We start from the raw sequence: 19,288 nt of genomic DNA on the forward strand, positions 1-19,288 counted from the left end.
ACAAAAAAGTCAAAAGGTATAAACCCAAGTTGTGTTTCCCAAATATTTGTACTTTAAAATTTTATTAGATTACTTGAAAAGCAGAGGACATCCCATCTAGATTGTCTCACCATGAAAAAGAGCTGTCAGGATACATGCCATCCTTGCTCCATCATGATTACAACCCAGCCTGATTTCTTCCCACTCCTCTCTGTTCTTTAAAATCCTGAATACAATTTGCACAGTTAGTGTGATATCATACTAACTAGGGTCACACAAATTTAAAAGGAAAAGATAAAACCTGGAGATCTCTGGAAGAATAACAATTGCAAATAACTTTGAAATAGAAACAAGCAAATACTCTCTATTTCCTAATTTTCTGGGCTCTGATCTTCAGCTGTTAGTATAGTACAGCAGGCTGATGACTCTCCAGATCAACAAAGCTTGTGTAACTTTTTCATACAGTGAGGATTTGAGGGACTTATTCCTTGAGTGCAGATAAAATAGTCAGGGTTTAATTGTTTAATTCCTTCTTAGACAGAGATGGATGGCTTCTTGCATTTATGTCTTTTGCTCTCAGAACACAACTACATGTAGTATTTGAGACAGGGAGGTAGGAGTAAGAGGAAATTGATCTGAAAGGAACAAATTCCTTCATTGTTGTGTAGGATAAGACCAGTTGAGATATCTGTCAGAAAATTTGAAAGCCAGCATCTCAGGTGTATTGGTGTGTAAAAATAGTGTGAGTTACATAAACTACAGATGTATTTGTTTTTAAACAATATGTTAAATATATATTTAATGTAAAATTAGAGATGTCAAGTATGTTACCATTATGAGTTATTTATTATATGCAGTGGTGAGATATATAGTTATGTTAGGCAAGTATGTGCTCAGAAATTTTCATGAAAAGCTCAGGCCCTGAAAGAGTCACAGAACTATCGATATGCTTCAGTTAAATCTGTACAAAGACAGTCAATTCCCAAGTCAATTCGCTCACTGATATATTATCTAAATAATCTGAAGTAGCATTTATGATTTTATATATATATATTTATATTTATATATATATATATAAATGTAACTCTAATTAGAGGGAAAATAGAGATATCTCCTTTAAAATGTCATCTATCATAGTACAAATAAGATTTAGAGGAGCTGTCAGATTTCAGGATGAAAAAAACAAAGCAAGCCTCAAAATCTGTTTATGTTGCCCATTATTTTTCTGCACAATAAGTAAATCTAATTTTTTATTTGCTTTTTCATCTCCTAAAAGAAGTATATTAACACATTCGTGAAGATTTTCTTTCTTTAAGCAAATGAAGGATTTGTACATTGAATACACTAATATTAATAAAACAGGGTAGTTTAAAACAAACAAACAAACAACAAACCCCAGAGTAAAAACTATAAGGGGAAAAAAAGGCAATACAAAAAACCAACAACCATCACAACAATAACAAAAGTTATGTGTTTGAATGTGTACTTTTTAAATTATTAATATATAAACCCAAAAATAATCCAGGTATATTGTGTCATAATATTTATGAATAACCCTTAATTATATCTCCACATTCAATTTTCTTCACATGTGGAACTCTCACCAGTCTGCTTATGAATGGAGGTCTCTTAGTGCAGCCTGATCCCACCTTGTAAATTAAGCAGATTAAGCAGGTATCTAGAGTGCTGTGAAATTCATCTGTACCTTGGAAGTCCTCTAAGGAATTGTGTTCTCTCCTGTGTATTATTTCCCTGAATACAGAAAGCTTTACTTCTCTGTAGGTTTTTTAATAATGTCTGAATAAAAAGTTCACAGTACTTTATATCACAATGGGAATTGGGGCACAAGGGTGTAAATTCCTAACCATCTGGGTATTTTGGGAGATACTTGAGTTCCTTAGGCTTTCTTGACATATCTGCAATATTTTCCGTGAGTCCACTTTTGGCCACACTTTCAAATTCTATGTGATTAGACTGAATACCTTCAGCCACTCCTCCAGCAGCAGATGGTAACTGCTTCCCAACAACTTTAGAGAACTCAGTTGATTTTCTGGCAGAGATATTTTATTTTTCCCTTTTCCTGTCAGCTACCACTACCTCACAAAATGCTCCCGCTTTACAACCATATTTTCCCATGCTCATTTTCATTAAAATTCATCACTTCTTTCCAAAATCTGAATGCAATAAAATACTTCATTTTTATTATGTCTCCCCTCTACAGTATTTCTCACTATCTCCTTTTCTCTCCTTTTTCAATCAGTTTTGAACATTAAATTTAGAACATATCATTTATCTGTGATAACAGACTTAAATTCTATTTAGCATAGTTTGGTTTTGGTGGTGGTGGGTTTTTTCTTTTTTTTTTTTTTTTTTTTTTTTTTTTTTTTTTTTTTTTTTTTTTTTTTGTCTTAAAAAAAAGAAACAAAAAAACCCCAAAAAAACCAACCAAACAACCAAACCAAACAAAAAAACCCCAAAACCAAGACTCAGAGCAGTAACTTAGGGATGCAAATTCCTAGGATTTTTTTTGTTCCTGCCATCACATCATATGATTCTGTGCAATGTAACTGTTCCAGTAAAGAATCATTTCTCAATATCCAGCTACTTAAATGATTAAATTAGTTCTTAACTTCCATACCTTGTATTAGTGCTGACTCAATTATTATGAAACTTAATAGTGGAAACATTTTCATTCTTGAACATAAAGTATTCTGAAAGTGGAATTACTGATATCTTCTTGTCCATTATAAAGGGATTACTCATGTGAGATGTGCCTCTCTTTTGAGGATGGCAACACTAAACTTAGCCTTTGACCCTAGTTACTGAATGGTACTATCTGAAGTTATGTTGCTATTGAAGACAGATGTACTAATATATTTCTTATCCCTCTCATTTCATAGTCCACTTTGATACGATTTAAGACTGATTTTCTGGTTTTCTTTCTCATTCTAAATTACATGCATAATAGGTACTGGAGCATTTCACATAGCAGTAAACATTACCTTGTGCAACTTCTCTGGTTATGAGCCCAGGTGACATTATTACCTGTCACATGTTCCAGAAATGGAGAGGTTATCATTTAATTAACCCTGATAATGTCAAAAGGAAATGCATAAATGCCAAGTTATTTCCATCCATTTTTTTTTTTAAGGGCAAGCCTACAAGAACTAGTAGCATCTTACATTAAAGTGGTACAAGTTGAGTAAAAAATAAAAGCAAAAAAATCAGAGGCATCTACCAAAACCTTTTAGAGTAGGGTTTTACTGTTACCTTTTTTGTTGGCTTAACCAGTCATAAAAAGATACATTTTATTAAAGAATATAATGGCTGAGAACTTGGCAAATGTGAACACTGGAGAAGAAAAGAAGCCACAAAAATGTGTGCTTAGAATTTGGTCTTGTAAGTATAAATTAAACTTGTATTTACTCATTTCAATTTACTGAGTCAGTCAGTCCTGTAATTTTTTTGATGTTGAACAACTCCAATATGTCATTTGAAGAATATTTTATAAGGCACTACTTCCCACTGGCTGCCACAAGAGAGGAGCCCCAAAGAGGAGATACAAGGACTCCCTGAAACAATATCTCAGCTTTGGCCATATTGATCAATATAACTGGTCTATTCTGGCCTCAAATCAGGAGACAGGGAGACACACTATCCATAACGCTGCTGTTTCTTTTGAGAACACACGCAGAATCATTCTTGAGGAGAAAAGACAATGCAGAAAGAACCGTATCTTGCCAATACCGCCTAAGGAGTCTTTCCACTGTGCCTTTTGCAACTGGACTTATCTATCTCGCGTTGGCCTTTTCAGCCGTCAGCGCGCTTGTAGCAAGCGTGAATAGAATCCTTCTCATGTCTTCATTTGCGAAGCCTAGTCATGAAAAACTTGAATGTAGATGTAGATCTAAATCTGAATGATGAGTTAGAGAAAATAATTTGTATTAAAAATGTTTGAAAGCAGGACATTCTTAACTTGTGCACACATATATACAGCTCTCCTCCTATAGGCATAACATCTTGGTTTTTGAACAAGATCAATATACCTATATGTTAGATTACATAGCACTCACCGTAGCCACTAATGAGCTTAAAGAAATGGTTTATCACCTACTCATTAATGAGTGATAGAATGAACGTTAACACCTAAAGAAAAACTAACACCCACCACCTCTTCAATGTTTCTTGAAAGCCCCTAGATTTTGTTTGATAGGCTGAGAGCTCATGCAGTGACAGGTTATAAACATGACAATTTATTATGTCCATTGTTACAAAGAATGGAACATGCTGTAGCATAAGAAGCTGTTTTAACTCCAGAGACTCACCATATCGAGGACTGAGGTTTTTATGCATTTCATTGTAATAAAAAAAGTATTAAATTATCATCTTAAATATAATAAATTATATTTTTTAGAAGTAAAATTATACATGCAGATACTGTCTGATTCTCTATATTAACATATTCCTTTGAATATTCTTACTAAGAGGATTTAAGTACCTGGTAAGATTTGTAATATTCTCATTGAGCTTTTTGGAACAGTTATAAAATTAAATAGTCACCTCTGCACCAGGGAGAGTAAATATAAATGCAGTGGAAAGCTGGTTTTACCCCTTTAAGACAGAGATAAAAAAGTCTGTTATGGAATGGCTTGCCTGAGGCAAGCTGAAAAATCTTGATGCCCTACAAAATTAACAGCCTGAGTATTTTTTATTCCCTTAATGCTCAGCGACTCTAAGTGATACTATGGTTGTGTGGGATAGTGAAACTAGCCCTTCTTTTCCCACAGACATTGGTTTGGTCTGAACTTATTGTGATAAAAGATATTTTTTTTTCCCTGTTAAGGATAAACAACACAAGTACCTTCAACATAATTGTTTTCAGTAGACAACAATTTTAATTTCACCCAGCTTGAATTTTATAAACTTTTTAAAAAGAGGCCAATATGAACCCAAGTGACTAAAAATTTTTTTATTATTATTTTGGTAAGCGGTCTCTATGTGATGAAACACTTGTTTGGCATAAAAAGACGTTAAAATGTCTATAGCTCCTTATCGGTTAAATAGGAAAGATAAGAATAACCATCAGAATATTTGATCTTTCCGCAATTCATTTTCTCTGTGATCACGTTAGCAAATTAGTTTCCAATGCTGAATTTCTGCAAAGGATTTTCCACATATATTCTTGTGAAGATTAGCTTCATGAATGCTGTAAGCAAAACTCCTCGTATAGAGTAAAATTAAGACCTGACTCGTAATTGTAAACATCACAATCCTGAAATTGCATGATGAATATGGTTCCAATTTACCTGGGGCATAGGAACATATCACAGGCAATAAAAGTCTGATCAAAACAGATTATCATCAACATATTCTGAAGAGATACCAACAAGTTACAAACAAATTAACAAAAAAAAAAAAAATAACACCAGAAGGTTCAGAAGGATGATTTAATACAGAATTTGAGTCATAAAAGGTGAAAAGCAGGAAACCTCTCTCCCAAATTATCACATTCTCATTTATTTTAGACACATGTATAAGCATGGCTTTATGCTAGTGAGAAGTGATTTTTGACTGGTCTCCTGAGAAACCTCTTGAAGTACCTTGTGCTAAATAATCTTTACTTTAGACTGCAAAAGTTAAACTCCATGTTCCTTATAAGTTTTAAACCTTTCACTTAGGACAAGGGTATCCCCATGTCACCTCATAATATTCTGGGGAAGTTCTTTACCTGCACACATTTTTTCTTCACAGTAATAGTAATTCTTTACTGAAATCCTATTATTCCTATAAAGCGTTGCTCTTCTGAAAGTATCAGTTTTCATCTTAATGCCTAAAAATATGCCAAATAAATCTAAAGATGTGGAAAATCTTACTATTCTTGTCTACTTTCACAGTCCTCTTTTTAAAAAGCACATACTGTATTCCTGAAAATATTACAGGTCTTTGTCCTCCTTTTGCAACATTGCTTTGATCTAAATGAGGAATAAATATCAACTTTTAATATGGTGACTAGATCAAAATATTTCTCTTTTAATTTTCTTTGTCTTGGATCCTAACTCTAATAAATAATCCAGTGCTCACGGATGATGCCTATCTATGCTCAAGAATCACAGTGTCATTTGTATGCTCACAGCTGTCAGACCAATGAAGGTTAGAAGTTCAGCCTGTATTTTGTTACTTGAAAAATTAAGAAAGCCAGTGTTCACACATACGTGTCTAAAATAAGGTACCAACCAGTATGACTTCTGGACATGCTGGCGTTGGCTCATTTCAGAGGAAGAAACAAATGCTCAGGACCTGTCAAAACGAGACCACTGCATTTACACCTGGCCTACATGATGGGGTTTGTTTGTTGGCTTTTATAAAGCCCTGCCTCTCTACAGCAAATGATCCCGTATATGTGGACCTGTTGATATTTCCATTATGAGATTAAAGAAAAATATTAATCCATGGTGAAGCAGTTGTCAGAGGGTTTGTCTCTGTGCTTGTAAGGTTGTTGTTCTTCCTATCTACATTTGTTGTCATGAGACCAAAATATATCAAATACCAGCTATGTCCATCAAATATATTTGGGAAAAAGTCTGTATTTAATTTCTAATTTATTGATTGAGTAAAATTTGCAAAGAAAATAAAAATTATTGTTATAAGAAAAATAATTGTATGCTTTTGGGGTTGGGTTTTTGTATGTGTGTGTGTGGAGGAGCAGGAATCAGAGTGAGAACAGTTCCAGGCATGGAAAAAGATATACAACAATTGAAAAAGGACTTTATTATATGGATTTTATAGTTCTTATGTGGTTTCAAATATGTGCATTGTATGTTACCCCTACAGTTGTACTGCCTAGGCATGTCCAGGCATGCCTGGAGTTGTCTATCCCCTGCCTTCCCCACTCCTCCCTCTGATTGGCTGAAAAAGCTGCAGTGAGGAGAGAGCTACCATTGGTCTTTTCCTTTCCTAGTTCCTCCCTCTTCTCTCGAGTCCTTACTCCTATTCGTTCCCCTGGTTGTCTGTCTCATGCTCCACCCCATTTTCTGGCCCTTTCCACTCCAGAGCTTATATAAACCCTTGCACATCCTCAATAAACCGCCATTGCACCTTCAACCTCGACTCGGACCCTTTGTGCAGTGTTGCGGTCCCACTCCCCTCTCCCCCAGACCGTGGCATGTGTGTGTGAAAATACAGCACATCCTATAATTATTTGTAGTTTTTCACAATAAATCAGAGAATAGAAAGTTAAGATTTAGAGCTGCAGGCCTAGAAGTTGAAGTAGTCTTTTATAATTCCTCACAAGTGTCATAAGATAAAGGTGCTTTCACACTGATTACAGTCAACTTAGCTCTTTTATTCTGCATAAGGCCCACCAATTTTGAGATATTTTATTTTGGTGTTTATTTATTTTCAGCTATTTTATTTTGGTGTTTATTTACACTGGGGGAAACATTACCCAACTTTTGTAAGACTGATCCATGTAAAATCAAGTGCTATGTTTTACAGTTCACAAGACTTAAGCATACAATTGAGGTACACACAAAATTTTATATAGTTAAAATATTTCCTTTATGACTCTAATCTGATGAAGCAAGGAGTAAAAAGTACGTGTTAAGAAACCTGATTAAAATTTTCATTTGCAAGTTGTATGGGACATTGTGAAAGAAATAGCCACATATATTGTAGTATGGATAGTCTAATGTTTCTCAAGGAATATATAAAATTAGATGTCACAGACACACTAAAATGGATAATTAAATCTGAAATAGTTGTAGTATAGGTTTACAAAGAAGACCTGTCTCTGTGGTTTTATTGCTGGCATAAGGGAGAGAGTCCAAGTAAGACTGAATCCAAGTAGGAGTTAAGATATTTCGAAGTGAGCAGTAAACATGCATATATTTTTCCTGACTATCTATAGATATAAAATTTATCTATTGCTGTAGTCAGAACTACAAAATGCAGTTGGATTACAGGTCCAGAAGCTAGGAGAGAACAATTCATCTTCTTGTACTTCCACAGTAAGACTGTATGAAGAAGACCTGTAAGGAAGTTCCATAAAGCCCAACTATTTTTCCAGTCTGTGTGAAAATTATAATTTTTTTTTGTATTTTTAATATTTGTGAAGGAGGTTCTGCTATTTATACTAACCTGACTACGAAAATTAATTTTAAAATTTTTTTTCTTCCCTGTAGGTCCAGGCAGTTCAAGTTATTCAGAAAGAGCTGATGTTTAAATTAAAAGCAGAATCAGACCTGAGGACTGTTCATCTAAAACTACAGCAACTTATCAGCTATTATTGGCAAAAACACCAAAGATTTGCAAATGGAAATACAATGGCAAAGGGGCTAAAGTTTAACAAATGCCTGACAGTTTTACTAATGCCTGACTGCTTGAATGTTAAAAAACACTGTTGTGCCAGAAAATCCTAGAGAAGGAACAGAAGCCAACATTACGGCCTGTTTGCTCTTGTCAGGAAGAATGACTGTTATTATTAACTGATATAGTAATCACAGGACTCTGAGAGTTTAGATATTAAAGTTATGAAGCAATTCTTTCAAAATCACCTATCAAGGAATCTAGTTCCTATTGATTCTACTAGCAAAATAACAATTAAACTCTAAATAGTTAGACAACAGGGAGAGAAAGAATAACACACTAAATAAAAAGCATCATGAAGGAGGTGTGGGAGTAAATATGGGAGTAAATTTCACACAAAACCACACAGAATGGTTGGAAAGTGGCTATAGAAATCAACTAAAGCAGATTGCACAGGGCTATGGTCTACTGAATGCTAAATAGTTACAAGGATAGAGACCTTATAACCTCTTTAGGCAACCTGTTCTTGTGTTTGATCACCTCCACAATAATTTTTTTTTCTTATGTCAAAATAGAATGCCTTATCTTTCATTTTGGTCCCATTGCCAGTTTCTCTGCCATGGAACACCACTGAGGAGGTTCTGATTCTTCGTTCTTTGCTCTTTCCCATCAGGTATACAGACACAGTAATGGGATTCCCTCTGAGCCTTCTCTTACACAAGCTGAATAGTTCCATGTCACTCAGTCTTTCGCCATGATTGTTCATCCAGTTACTTCACTAAATTTGTAGTCTTTCACTCAACTCCCTCCAGTAAGTCCATGTCTCCTGCACTGGGGAGCCCAGACCTGGACTCCAAATGTGTCTCACCAGGGCTGGGCAGAGGACTTTGCCGCAACCCGCAGGGATAAAGGATAGGGTTGAGCACTGCAATAAGGGTTCTCACACGATTGAAGGTGAGGGAAGCAATGCCAACTTTATTAGGTGGGTAACAACTTATATAGGGTTGGATAAGGGGTGGAACTTGGGCTAGGGAGGAGCATGGGATTGACAACCAGGGAAGTATGGTGATTGGGCAGCTGGGTCAGGAGAGGAGGGATTTGGACATCTCCGGGGGAAAGGACCAATGGGAGCTACCTCTGCACTGCACCAAAACCTAGCCAATGGCAGGCAGAGGAGCGGGAAAGCAGGGAAAAGGCGGGAAAACTGAGGGAAGAAAAAGGGGACAACATGGAGAACAATTTTTTAAAACAACAACTGGGGTACATAAAACTGTATAACATCATAACAATAAACTGGGGAGCAACTGGGGTACAACAGGCGTAATCGGTGGGTGTCATAATAAATATTATTTGTCCAGTCCGGTATTTTTAAGTCCAATTAGGGGTTATAGATTTTTCTCCACGCTTCATAGCGTTTCCACTCCTCCTTGTCTCCAACATCTCCCCCTTCTTTATTTCTTTGGGCGGTTGTTAGGTTGGCCTCAATGGTTTTCATCAACATCCTCCGCAGACAGACCGCTAGACAGGGTAATAAAACACAAACAGACACCGAACCAAAAAGAAACAGGACAGCTAACATGATGAGTTTCTTCGTCCATGAGGGAAAATTTGGCATCTGAATCCAATCAAAGAGGCTGTCGAGCCCGCCTCCTCTGTCCTGATGAATCTCCCGAACCAATCCCTTGAGCTGGTTGATACTTTGATGTATGGATTCGGAATGGTCCGAGAAATTCATACAGCACATTCCTTCAAATTCCTGGCACCCGTGACCGTGTGCCAGGAGAAGGAAATCAATGGCGGCTCGATTTTGTAAAGATACCTCTTTTAGCTTCTGGGTGTCCTCAAGCAGGCCCTCTATCGCCTGGGTGGTAGCGTTCGCCTCCTTGGTCAACCAGCAGCCAAGGTGCGTGAGGAGAGAGAGGGCATGCGCTGTCCCTATCCCAGGGATAGGGAAAGACGCCCAGAAGTTCCTCACTCTGGACCAAATGTGAATGTTGGAGTCACAGTCCTCTGGGAAGGGCAGAGGAGTAGGCCAATACTGTGGCCTTCCAAGATTCATATGAGGTGCAGGGAGAGAATTTTGCATCCGAATCGGTTCTGACTCAGGGAGGGTTTTAGAAACAACTACTGGTTTGGAAGCAGCGGGTTTGGGAGCAACAGGTTTAGGAAAACGAAGAGGGGCGCCCATGGAAAATGAAAGGGACCTTTTGGCTCTTTGTTTTGGGTGTACCAATTGATTCTCAAAATAGAATTTAGCCGGATTAAACAAAGCGAGTTTTCCTACTGTGCAAGGACCTCCCTCCGGGTAGGCCCTAATTCCAGGCCATGCCCGATCCCCGCACAGTAGGAAAAATCCCTTGGGGAGCCTCATATTACGTGGGATGTGCTCGGTGGGTATGGTGGTGGCCACCGAGCCATTGCACCACGGGGAATGTGTCCCTTTATAGATGGGCTTATATGCAGTGACATTAAGAGGGGTAAACAAAACAGGTTGGGTGTACCGATGGAAAATAATGCATGCAGTGGAAGGGAGTGAACCTAAAAGATCGATTTCCTGAAAAGGAACATCTGCGAAGGTAAGTGATGATATGGCTTGCGCCATATTAGGGGAGTTTAGTTCTAGGGGTCCCTGGGCCCGCGTCTGTGTCACAAACGCGGGCCATTCGGATGGAGTGACAGGGATCCCAATCAAACATGTCTTGAAAGGGCTGCCAGCGCTGGTCAAGGCCAGGCACAGGGTATCGGTGCCCGTAGCCTTGGCCAGCGTTACCCAGAGATTTTGATCGGGCTGGTTCATCCATCCTTGAAGCGGGATGGTTGTCGCGGGATGGACGATCGCAGCCATAAGGAGGATCCGTAGGAGAAGTGGTGTTCGAAGCATGGTCTCTTCTTAAGTGGTGTTTGTCGTCGATTCTCTGAAGATCTTTACTCGTCGGGCAGGGACCCACTTTGGCCCGTCAGGACCTGCAACGCAAGCGTAGCCCTTCCCCCAGGTGATTAAGGGGAAAGGGCCCGTCCATTTTTCTGTTAGTGGGTCCCGGAATAACACTTTGGCTTTCTGATCAGTCAGAGCCGATGTTGTGGCTCTGAAATGGCGATCTACAGGACTTTTGCCTGCGCGAGTTTCCGTATCCTCCATCATGTTGAGAAAGTTAAGAACATACATAACTTTCTCTAATTTTTCTTGGGGGGAGAGGCCAATACTCCCCCCTTTCTGTTTTTTAAGCATGTTCTTAACATTTTGGTGCGCACGTTCCACAATACCTTGCCCTGTGGGGTTGTGGGGAATCCCTGTGGTATGTTGTATTCCCCACTGTTCAAAAAACCTCTTCGTGTCTGCAGACACATAGGAGGGTCCATTATCGGTCTTGATCTGCTTTGGAACTCCCATCCTTGCGAATGCAGACAGGAAGTGTTTTTTGACGTGACTACTCCTCTCACCAGGATGCGCGGTGGCCACAATCATTTTAGAGAATGTGTCAATAGACACATGTACATATTTTAGCTTCCCAAATTCGGCCACATGGGTTACGTCTGACTGCCAGATCTCCAGGGGCGACAAACCCCTTGGGTTTGTCCCCTCTGGGACAACCGGTGTAAGTGTTTGGCAGTCAGCGCAAGCCTTTAAAATTTCCTTTGCTTGAGATAATTTGAGTCCGAATTGCTTTTGCAGCGATCGCGCATTCTGGTGGAAAAATTCGTGCGAGAGTTTCGCCTGTTGATATAAATTGGGGGTCACAACCATACCTGCCAGATGGTCAGCAAGTTGATTCCCCTCCGCCACAGGACCAGGTAGAGTGGTGTGCGAGCGGGTGTGGACGATATAATAGCCAAATTCGCGTCGTTCTACTAGGAACAATAATTTGGTTAATAACTGGAACAAATTCTGGTTAGTAACATCTTTCAAATAGGAGTTTTCGATTCTCCTTACCACACCCACTACATAGGCCGAATCAGACACGATGTTTATTGGCTCACCACTGAAAATTTGGAAGGCGCGTACAACTGCCGAGAGTTCCACAATCTGAGGAGAACCTTGAACTTTGTGGATATTTTGACGCCAATCACCGTTTTCTCTCCACACTATTACGGCGTTCCCGGTTCTCCCCGAGCCATCGGTAAAAATAGTTTTTGCATTTGGAATTGGATTTTCAGATTGCATAATTTTGAGCCGAATTGGAAGATGCATTAATCTCTGAATAAATGGGCACGCCGGGAGATGTAACCGAATCTCCCCCGGGTAGTTCCCGATGGCTATTTGAAAATCAGTGGAGGTCTGCAGCAGTTGGTCTAGGTGTTCAGAAGTTAGTGGGAGGTAAATGAAACCTGGCTCTTCCCCACTAAGTTCTAAGCACCTAGTACGACCTTTTGATATTATTTTTCCAATCATTTCAATTAAAGTGGTGATGGTTTTACCGAATTGATGAGGGAGGAACATCCACTCCCACAAGCAAAAGTCTTTGTAGTCGCCGGTGAATTGCCCCAGGAGGGCTAATGGTTGTCTTTGTTCTTTTATGACTACCAAGGAGGATGGCAGTCCCTCCATCCTCCTGCATGATTGTCTTTCGGAGATTTTCTTTTCAACAGTAGCAAGGGAGTCAAGGGCTTCAGATGTTAAATAACGTGGGGAGGACAGATCAGCGTCACCTCGCAGCAGCTCGAAAAGGGGGTGCAGATCTCCTGTTGTGATCCCCAACACAGGTCGGATCCAATTGATCGCACCCAGTAGCTTTTGGAGGTCATTCAAAGTTCTGACATTTTTGTCAATCGTTACGGATTGAGGTCTGATATTTTTGGCATTAATTTGGAGTCCGAGATACCTCCAAGGTGCTTCCCTTTGCACTTTCTCAGGGGAGATCTCCAATCCATTATTTTTTAATGCCGCGATTGTGGAATTTAAGGTTTCATCAACTGCCAATTGATTTTTGGCGCAGATCAATACATCATCCATATAATGGAAGATGATTGACTGCGGATATTGCGACCGAATTGGCCTCAACACCTCTGCCACAAACATCTGGCAGAGAGTTGGGGAATTTTTCATCCCCTGGGGAAGCACACGCCACTGGAACCTGCGGTGAGGTTCACAAGAGTTGATGGCAGGGACAGAAAAAGCGAAACGGACCGAATCAGCCGGATTAAGGAATATGTGAAAAAAGCAGTCCTTTATATCAATCACCACTAGGGGCCATTCAGCAGGGAGCATGGATGGTGAAGGCATTCCCTGCTGGAGGGCTCCCATTGGCTCTAGGACTTCATTTACTTTGCGCAGGTCCTGGAGAAATCTCCAGGAACCTGAGGACTTTTGAATTACGAACACTGGAGTGTTCCAGGGACTGGTGGAAGACTCCAAGTGTCCTTTTTCCAATTCCTGATTAACTAAATTATTCAGAATTTGCAGCTTTTTTGACTGTAGGGGCCACTGATCAACCCAGACTGGCGTGTCAGTTTTCCAGCTCAGTCTGGGGAGCTGCTTTACTTCAGTGACCCCCTCTAAAAATTTTGTTCTGGAGTCAGGGTGCCCAATTTGAGCTCCCACTGTTCCATGGCGTCCCGTCCCCACAAAGTGACTGGAATATTCAACACATACGGTTGGAGGGACGCTGGTCTACCCTCTGGCCCGTAGATGGTCAAAACTTCCCGACTCCTGACGGGGTGCTGCGTTCCCCCCACACCGCTCACACGGACGTAGGCTGTCTGAGCTGGCCACGCGTGTGGCCAGTCTCTGGAGGCAATGATGGTCACGTCCGCCCCCGTGTCGAGGAGGCCCTCCACCTTGACTCGCTGCGGTCTTTTGGGCTGCGGATAGTAAATAAAGCATGTTAGGAGTGGGCGAGATGACTTTACAGTGGTGGTCCATAGGACCTCCCTTTCTGCTTCCTGCCTCTTCTCCTCATCCGCCGACAAGACACACAGCAGGTCTTCAGTGGAGACCATCTTCGCCACGGGGAAGCGGTCCTCCAGCTGTACAGGGGGAAGATGCACAGTTAGACAAACGGCAATGTTGTTATTTGCCAAGCCCGTCAGGAGAGTGGGAACAACTACAATTCCCTTGCTAACTGCTGAAAAGTGTGACGTTATTAAATAAGTTAGGTCGGGGTCAACAGGGCCAGATGGTATGACCCTTGCAAGCTGTTCATAAGAACTTAAGTGTGTCGATGGATGTATGGCATGTAGGACAATCCATGGGAGGGTTTTACACTGTTCCCGAGTAGGAACAGGGTCTGCTGGGGGCAGTCGAGTTACGGGGTAGCTGGGCGCGGCTGGCGCAAGATGGAATGGGGGGCAACTTGTGTCATCGCGCCCCCCCGGGCGCTCAGCTCCCCGTTTCCCGACTGCTCGCAGGGACAGTGACTTAGGTTGGGCATAGACGAGAAAGTCACCTTTTTACGGAGCTTGGGAGATGGTTTTGGGGAAAGGGGTTCACCATTAACATTGGTTTTGGACCTGCAATTGGCAGTCCAATGGCGCCCCTTCCCACACCTCCGACATAGTGTGTTTGGTAAGTTGGGCTCCGACCGGTATTTTGGGCAGTGTTTTCTAAAGTGCCCTTTTTCCCCGCATTCAAAGCAATGTTGGGGCCCCGAGAAAGCAGCAGCCATTACCCGTGCTTTATTGGCGTTGGAGTAGACGTTTTTACACGCCTCTATCATTTCCAACAGGGTGGGATCTTTAAGCATCTTCAAAACTCTCTGGCAGTCCTCATTTGCCTTTTCAATCACTAGCCGATTAAATAAAATTTCTTGGGATTCTTTCTGTTGGACCTGCCGAGCAATTGCCTCCTTGAGCCTTGTAATAAAGTCGACAAAAGGCTCCTTGGTTCCTTGATTTATCAGGGTAAAAGAGGGCGCTTGCACATAGGCATCCGCCACTCTTTTAACCGCTTCTAAGGCCAATTCTTTGGTGGTGTTCAATAATTTGGGATCTAATCGAGTCTGATCCCCCCTGTTGGAATAATTTCCCTCGCCATAGAGCATGTCAATGGCCTGCCTGATTGGAATCCCCCTTCTCTCCATCTTTTCGTTGACAAAGGCAACGATTCTTTTTTTCCATTCAGCTTCGAAAACCGAGGCTTGAACGGTTGTGAAAAGACCTCCTATGACAGCCCGAATATCATAGGGGATTAGCGTATACGCGAGGAAGAAGGATTCCAAGAGGCCTATGGTGAACGGGGCCCCCAGCCCATATTCCACGATTGCCTTTTTTATGTCCTTCAACATGGGGTAGGACACCGGTCTCCACTCGGGGGGTTTCCCCTCCTCGTAATAGACCGGAAATGCCCTTAGGAATTCAACATCCTGGGCTCGCGCCGCTTCCTCCCGGAAGGCCTCCCAAATGTCCGGAACGGAGGACTGCCTTTCCGGGGAACGCGGCGCCCACCCATCATCATAATCGGAGTCCCGGTGAGCGGGGTAGGCCCTGGTGCCATGGGGCCTATGGGCGCGGCCATCTTTCCGGAAGACCGGCTTGGCCTTTGCCCTGGCCCCGCCCACTACTTCCTGCCGGTGACGTGCAGGGGACGCGTCCGGGGAGGAGACTGGGGTGGCGGAAGTGGGCGTGTCGGAAGACGCGTCGGGGGAGGGACTTCTCGCGCCACGAGTGGGAGGAGAGGGAGGCGGACCACGGGGTGGAGCTACGGGGGCCCGCCTCTTCTTTTCCCGCGCTGATTTTCCGCGCTCTTCACCCTCCCCCCTTCTCTCTTGGTGACGCTGGGGTCCCTCCTCGCCGCCATTTTGTGATCGACGCTTTCTTCTGCCGCGCTCCCTCCCGCCATCTTCTAAGGTGGTGTCCGTATGTGTGTCCTCCCCGCCATTTTGAGTATCATTAGAGTCCATTTTAGTGTCCATGTCCTTGGTTGTGTCTTGAGTGAGGCTGGTGTTCGCATTCATCATTTGGTGCTGTAGCACCATCAGAATGAGCCTCCAAGCAATTAGTGCTTCCTTGGCTAATCTTCCGCCTCTGTCAGAGTCCCGCCACAAGTTGTAACCTAGGGCTTGCCATTTTTCTAAGGAGATGTTGTCATGGATGGCAAAGCCCTGGCGGTCCAGCCACCTCGCTAACGCCTTAGCTGATTTTTTATCGAGCGGGTGGCCGTGCTCAATGACAAAGTCTTTGAGGCGTCTGTAGACAAACTTTTGAGAGGTGGAGAGTGTCAAACCCATGGTGTTTTACAGGGACACTCTCCGATGTTACTCCTCTCTTAAAAAATAAAATATGGGGTATGAAGTGAAGGGTAGGTGTTAGGGATGTCCCTCGAGGCTCACCTGTCTGGTGCGCGGCCCACACGACCGTCGGGGTCTGTAGCCGTCTGCTGCTCGAAGGAGGGTTGGCGGAGCAGTCGTCCCTCTTGACGCCGCCTGAGCCCAGGTGATAGCACGGGAGTTCCCTTGATACAAGGGACCTTCAACCGTGCCCCACGTTGGGCGCCACTTGCCGCAACCCGCAGGGATAAAGGATAGGGTCACAGCACTGCAATAAGGGTTCTCACACGATTGAAGGTGAGGGAAGCAATGCCAACTTTATTAGGTGGGTAACAACTTATATAAGGTTGGATAAGGGGTGGAACTTAGGCTAGGGAGGAGCATGGGATTGACAACCAGGGAAGTATGGTGATTGGGCAGCTGGGTCAGGAGAGGAGGGGTTTGGACATCTCTGGGGGAAAGGACCAATGAGAGCTACCTCTGCACTGCACCAAAACCTAGCCAATGGCAGGCAGAGGAGCGGGAAAACAGGGGAAAGGCGGGAAAACCTGAGGGAAGAAGAAGGGGACAATATGGTGGACAATTTTTTAAAACAACAACTGGGGTACATAAAACTGTATGACATCACAACAATAAACTGGGGAGTAACTGGGGTACAACAGGCGTAATCGGTGGGTGTCATAATAAGTATTATTTGTCCAGTCCGGTATTTCTAAGTCCAGTTAGGGGTTATAGATTTTTCTCCACGCTTCATAGCGTTTCCACTCCTCCTTGTCTCCAACAGATATAATGACTATTCAGGTTGTTGGGTAGAATGAGCAGGATTGGTGTGATTAAAATGCTGCAATATTTTAAATACTTGTTTGCCCTAACAGAATGTTTCTGGAGTGAACTAATAATGGTGTAAGAGCTTCAGTGAATGAAAAGCTCAAATCCAAGGATCTAATGTTGATTCATGTATTCAGCTGAATTGAAAGTACTTGCCTTAACTGTGGCCATACCTCTGTTCTTCATCTTACCTGAATTAGTAATATTAATCTCCTTTCCAGTGTCTTCCTGGGGCATATGAAATTTAATTCTTTATGCCAGGCCATTCTAAGTTCAAATGTCCTTGATCTTTTCCATCACTTCTGAAGAGAAGCAGTCACCACAGACATACCTGCTGCACTGAGATAAAAATGTGCATAAATGCTTGAGCAGAAGTGAAATTTCAGCCATAGTGAAGGAGCATTCTGGATTCTCTACTGTGACTCAAAACACATCATGTGTACTGTGGTTATACACAACCTCAAATACCTACAGACTTAACTTTCCCCTGGGATCATTCCCAGCCCCAGCTGACTCACTGTAGTGGTCCCAACCAGGATGTTTTTGCTTCCGGTGACGATCTGTTCTTCTGGGATGCAATACATGTGAGTCTCTCTCACTGGTGCTTTGTTCAGTGACTAGACCCATGGTTACAGTTCTGGTCAGAGCATTTTTGCTGAATTAGGCTGTTCCTTTAGTACAGCTGTGTCCTGTTTGTTGCCTGAGCTGACTTCAGTCTCTGGATCACTTTTTTGCTTTCTTTTTAGTTCTGCTTTTTTTGCTAGGATGGGTCAAAAGCCAAGGGATGGTACTATGCCTCAATCTGTGTGTGGTAAATTTTGTCCTGAGGGCCATGTCAACTAGGAACAAGAATCTGGGGTAATATATTCTCTCAACCATTTCAAGCACAACTCTGGACCAGTTGCCCAGTGTTCACAGCAATCATTTCCTCTCAATACTGTTACATATAGAAAGCTGGGGCTCCAGATGTTTCCTGCCTTCTGCTTCAACTGTCTTTTCCCATGCTATTGAACATTTTTAGTAGGCATTTGGGAGCAAAGAAAGTGCTGTGATAACAGGAGAAATAGTGCTAAAAGTACATGTCTAAAGCCCATCTTCTGTGTGCACAGCTTGAACAGCAGCATGTCCCCAGCGTTTGTCTGGAGCTGCTAAAATGCAGCTGGTGAGAGCAGAGCCCAGGCAAATCTAAAATGATGGTGTAGAACAAAGTGCTTTTCATAACTTGCTCATTCTGTATTTCCTTCCTCTGTTTACAGCAGCTGCTTTCAGATTATTACTCTGGACACTGGTTTTTAATTATTTGGAAGCTTCTCAGTGGTTCCGGAAGCTCAGTAGCTTCAGTGCTTTGCTAGTTCCATCTGTGATGACTGAGAAGAAGGTTCTTAGTTCAGTGGAACACATCTAGCAGAAGTGATCCACACATGACCCTTGGGTTTGGCTAATGCATCAGGAACTTGTGCTGAATGCTTGTAGGGATAGGAACAAATCATGGGCCTTTCAAATGCTGTGTAGCTTTTTGACCACCAGCAGCCTCTTCCTTATTTAGGAGAGAAAGGGAATTTTTTTTTTAAAGAAGTCTGAAGTGGAAACACCTACATTCACTTTAGTTGTTGAATTACTGATATTATTGTTCAAGGCTCCTTTATAAATAATTACATACTGTCATAAGTATGCACAGATCATCTAACCTCCCTTTTCTGTGATTTTGAATGGGGTAATTTAGCTGCCTTTCTTAGCTGGGATTTTATTTGGCTTATTTGTTTAATACCTTGAGGAACCTTGTAAAAGCTGCAAGTGTGAAGGTGTATGGCCCATTTTCAAAAAAGCCAGGAATGTGAAATAGTCATCCTTTTATGGTGGTCAAAGGATAAGAGTAGGTCTTTTCACACAGCAGAAAGGTATATGTATTGGGTCTCAAGGCACTTTTTAGCTGGATAACAACTGGCTTTCAAAGGTTTGACATTTGTTTTTCTGAG

At 41.9% G+C, this 19,288-nt stretch overlaps 1 protein-coding gene across 1 annotated transcript; it reads right to left on the reverse strand.

Moving 5' to 3' along the window:
• Nucleotides 1–14,525: 14,525 nt before the first annotated feature.
• Nucleotides 14,526–16,445, reverse strand: LOC113984703 (endogenous retrovirus group K member 8 Gag polyprotein-like). The gene has a single exon (XM_027714941.2). The coding sequence runs from the start codon at nucleotides 16,443–16,445 to the stop codon at nucleotides 14,526–14,528; it is 1,920 nt and encodes a 639-aa protein (XP_027570742.2).
• Between the last annotated feature and the right edge of the window lie 2,843 nt (nucleotides 16,446–19,288).

The sequence above is a fragment of the Pipra filicauda genome, unplaced genomic scaffold, assembly GCF_003945595.2.
Source record: "Pipra filicauda isolate LSUMZ 115617 unplaced genomic scaffold, ASM394559v2 scaffold99_size2403431_pilon, whole genome shotgun sequence".
Lineage (NCBI taxonomy): Eukaryota > Metazoa > Chordata > Aves > Passeriformes > Pipridae > Pipra > Pipra filicauda.

What these genes read in the sequence shown, in the direction of transcription:
- LOC113984703 (XM_027714941.2), bottom strand. Translation starts at nt 16,445, where the DNA reads ATGGGTTTGACACTCTCCACCTCTCAAAAGTTTGTCTACAGACGCCTC.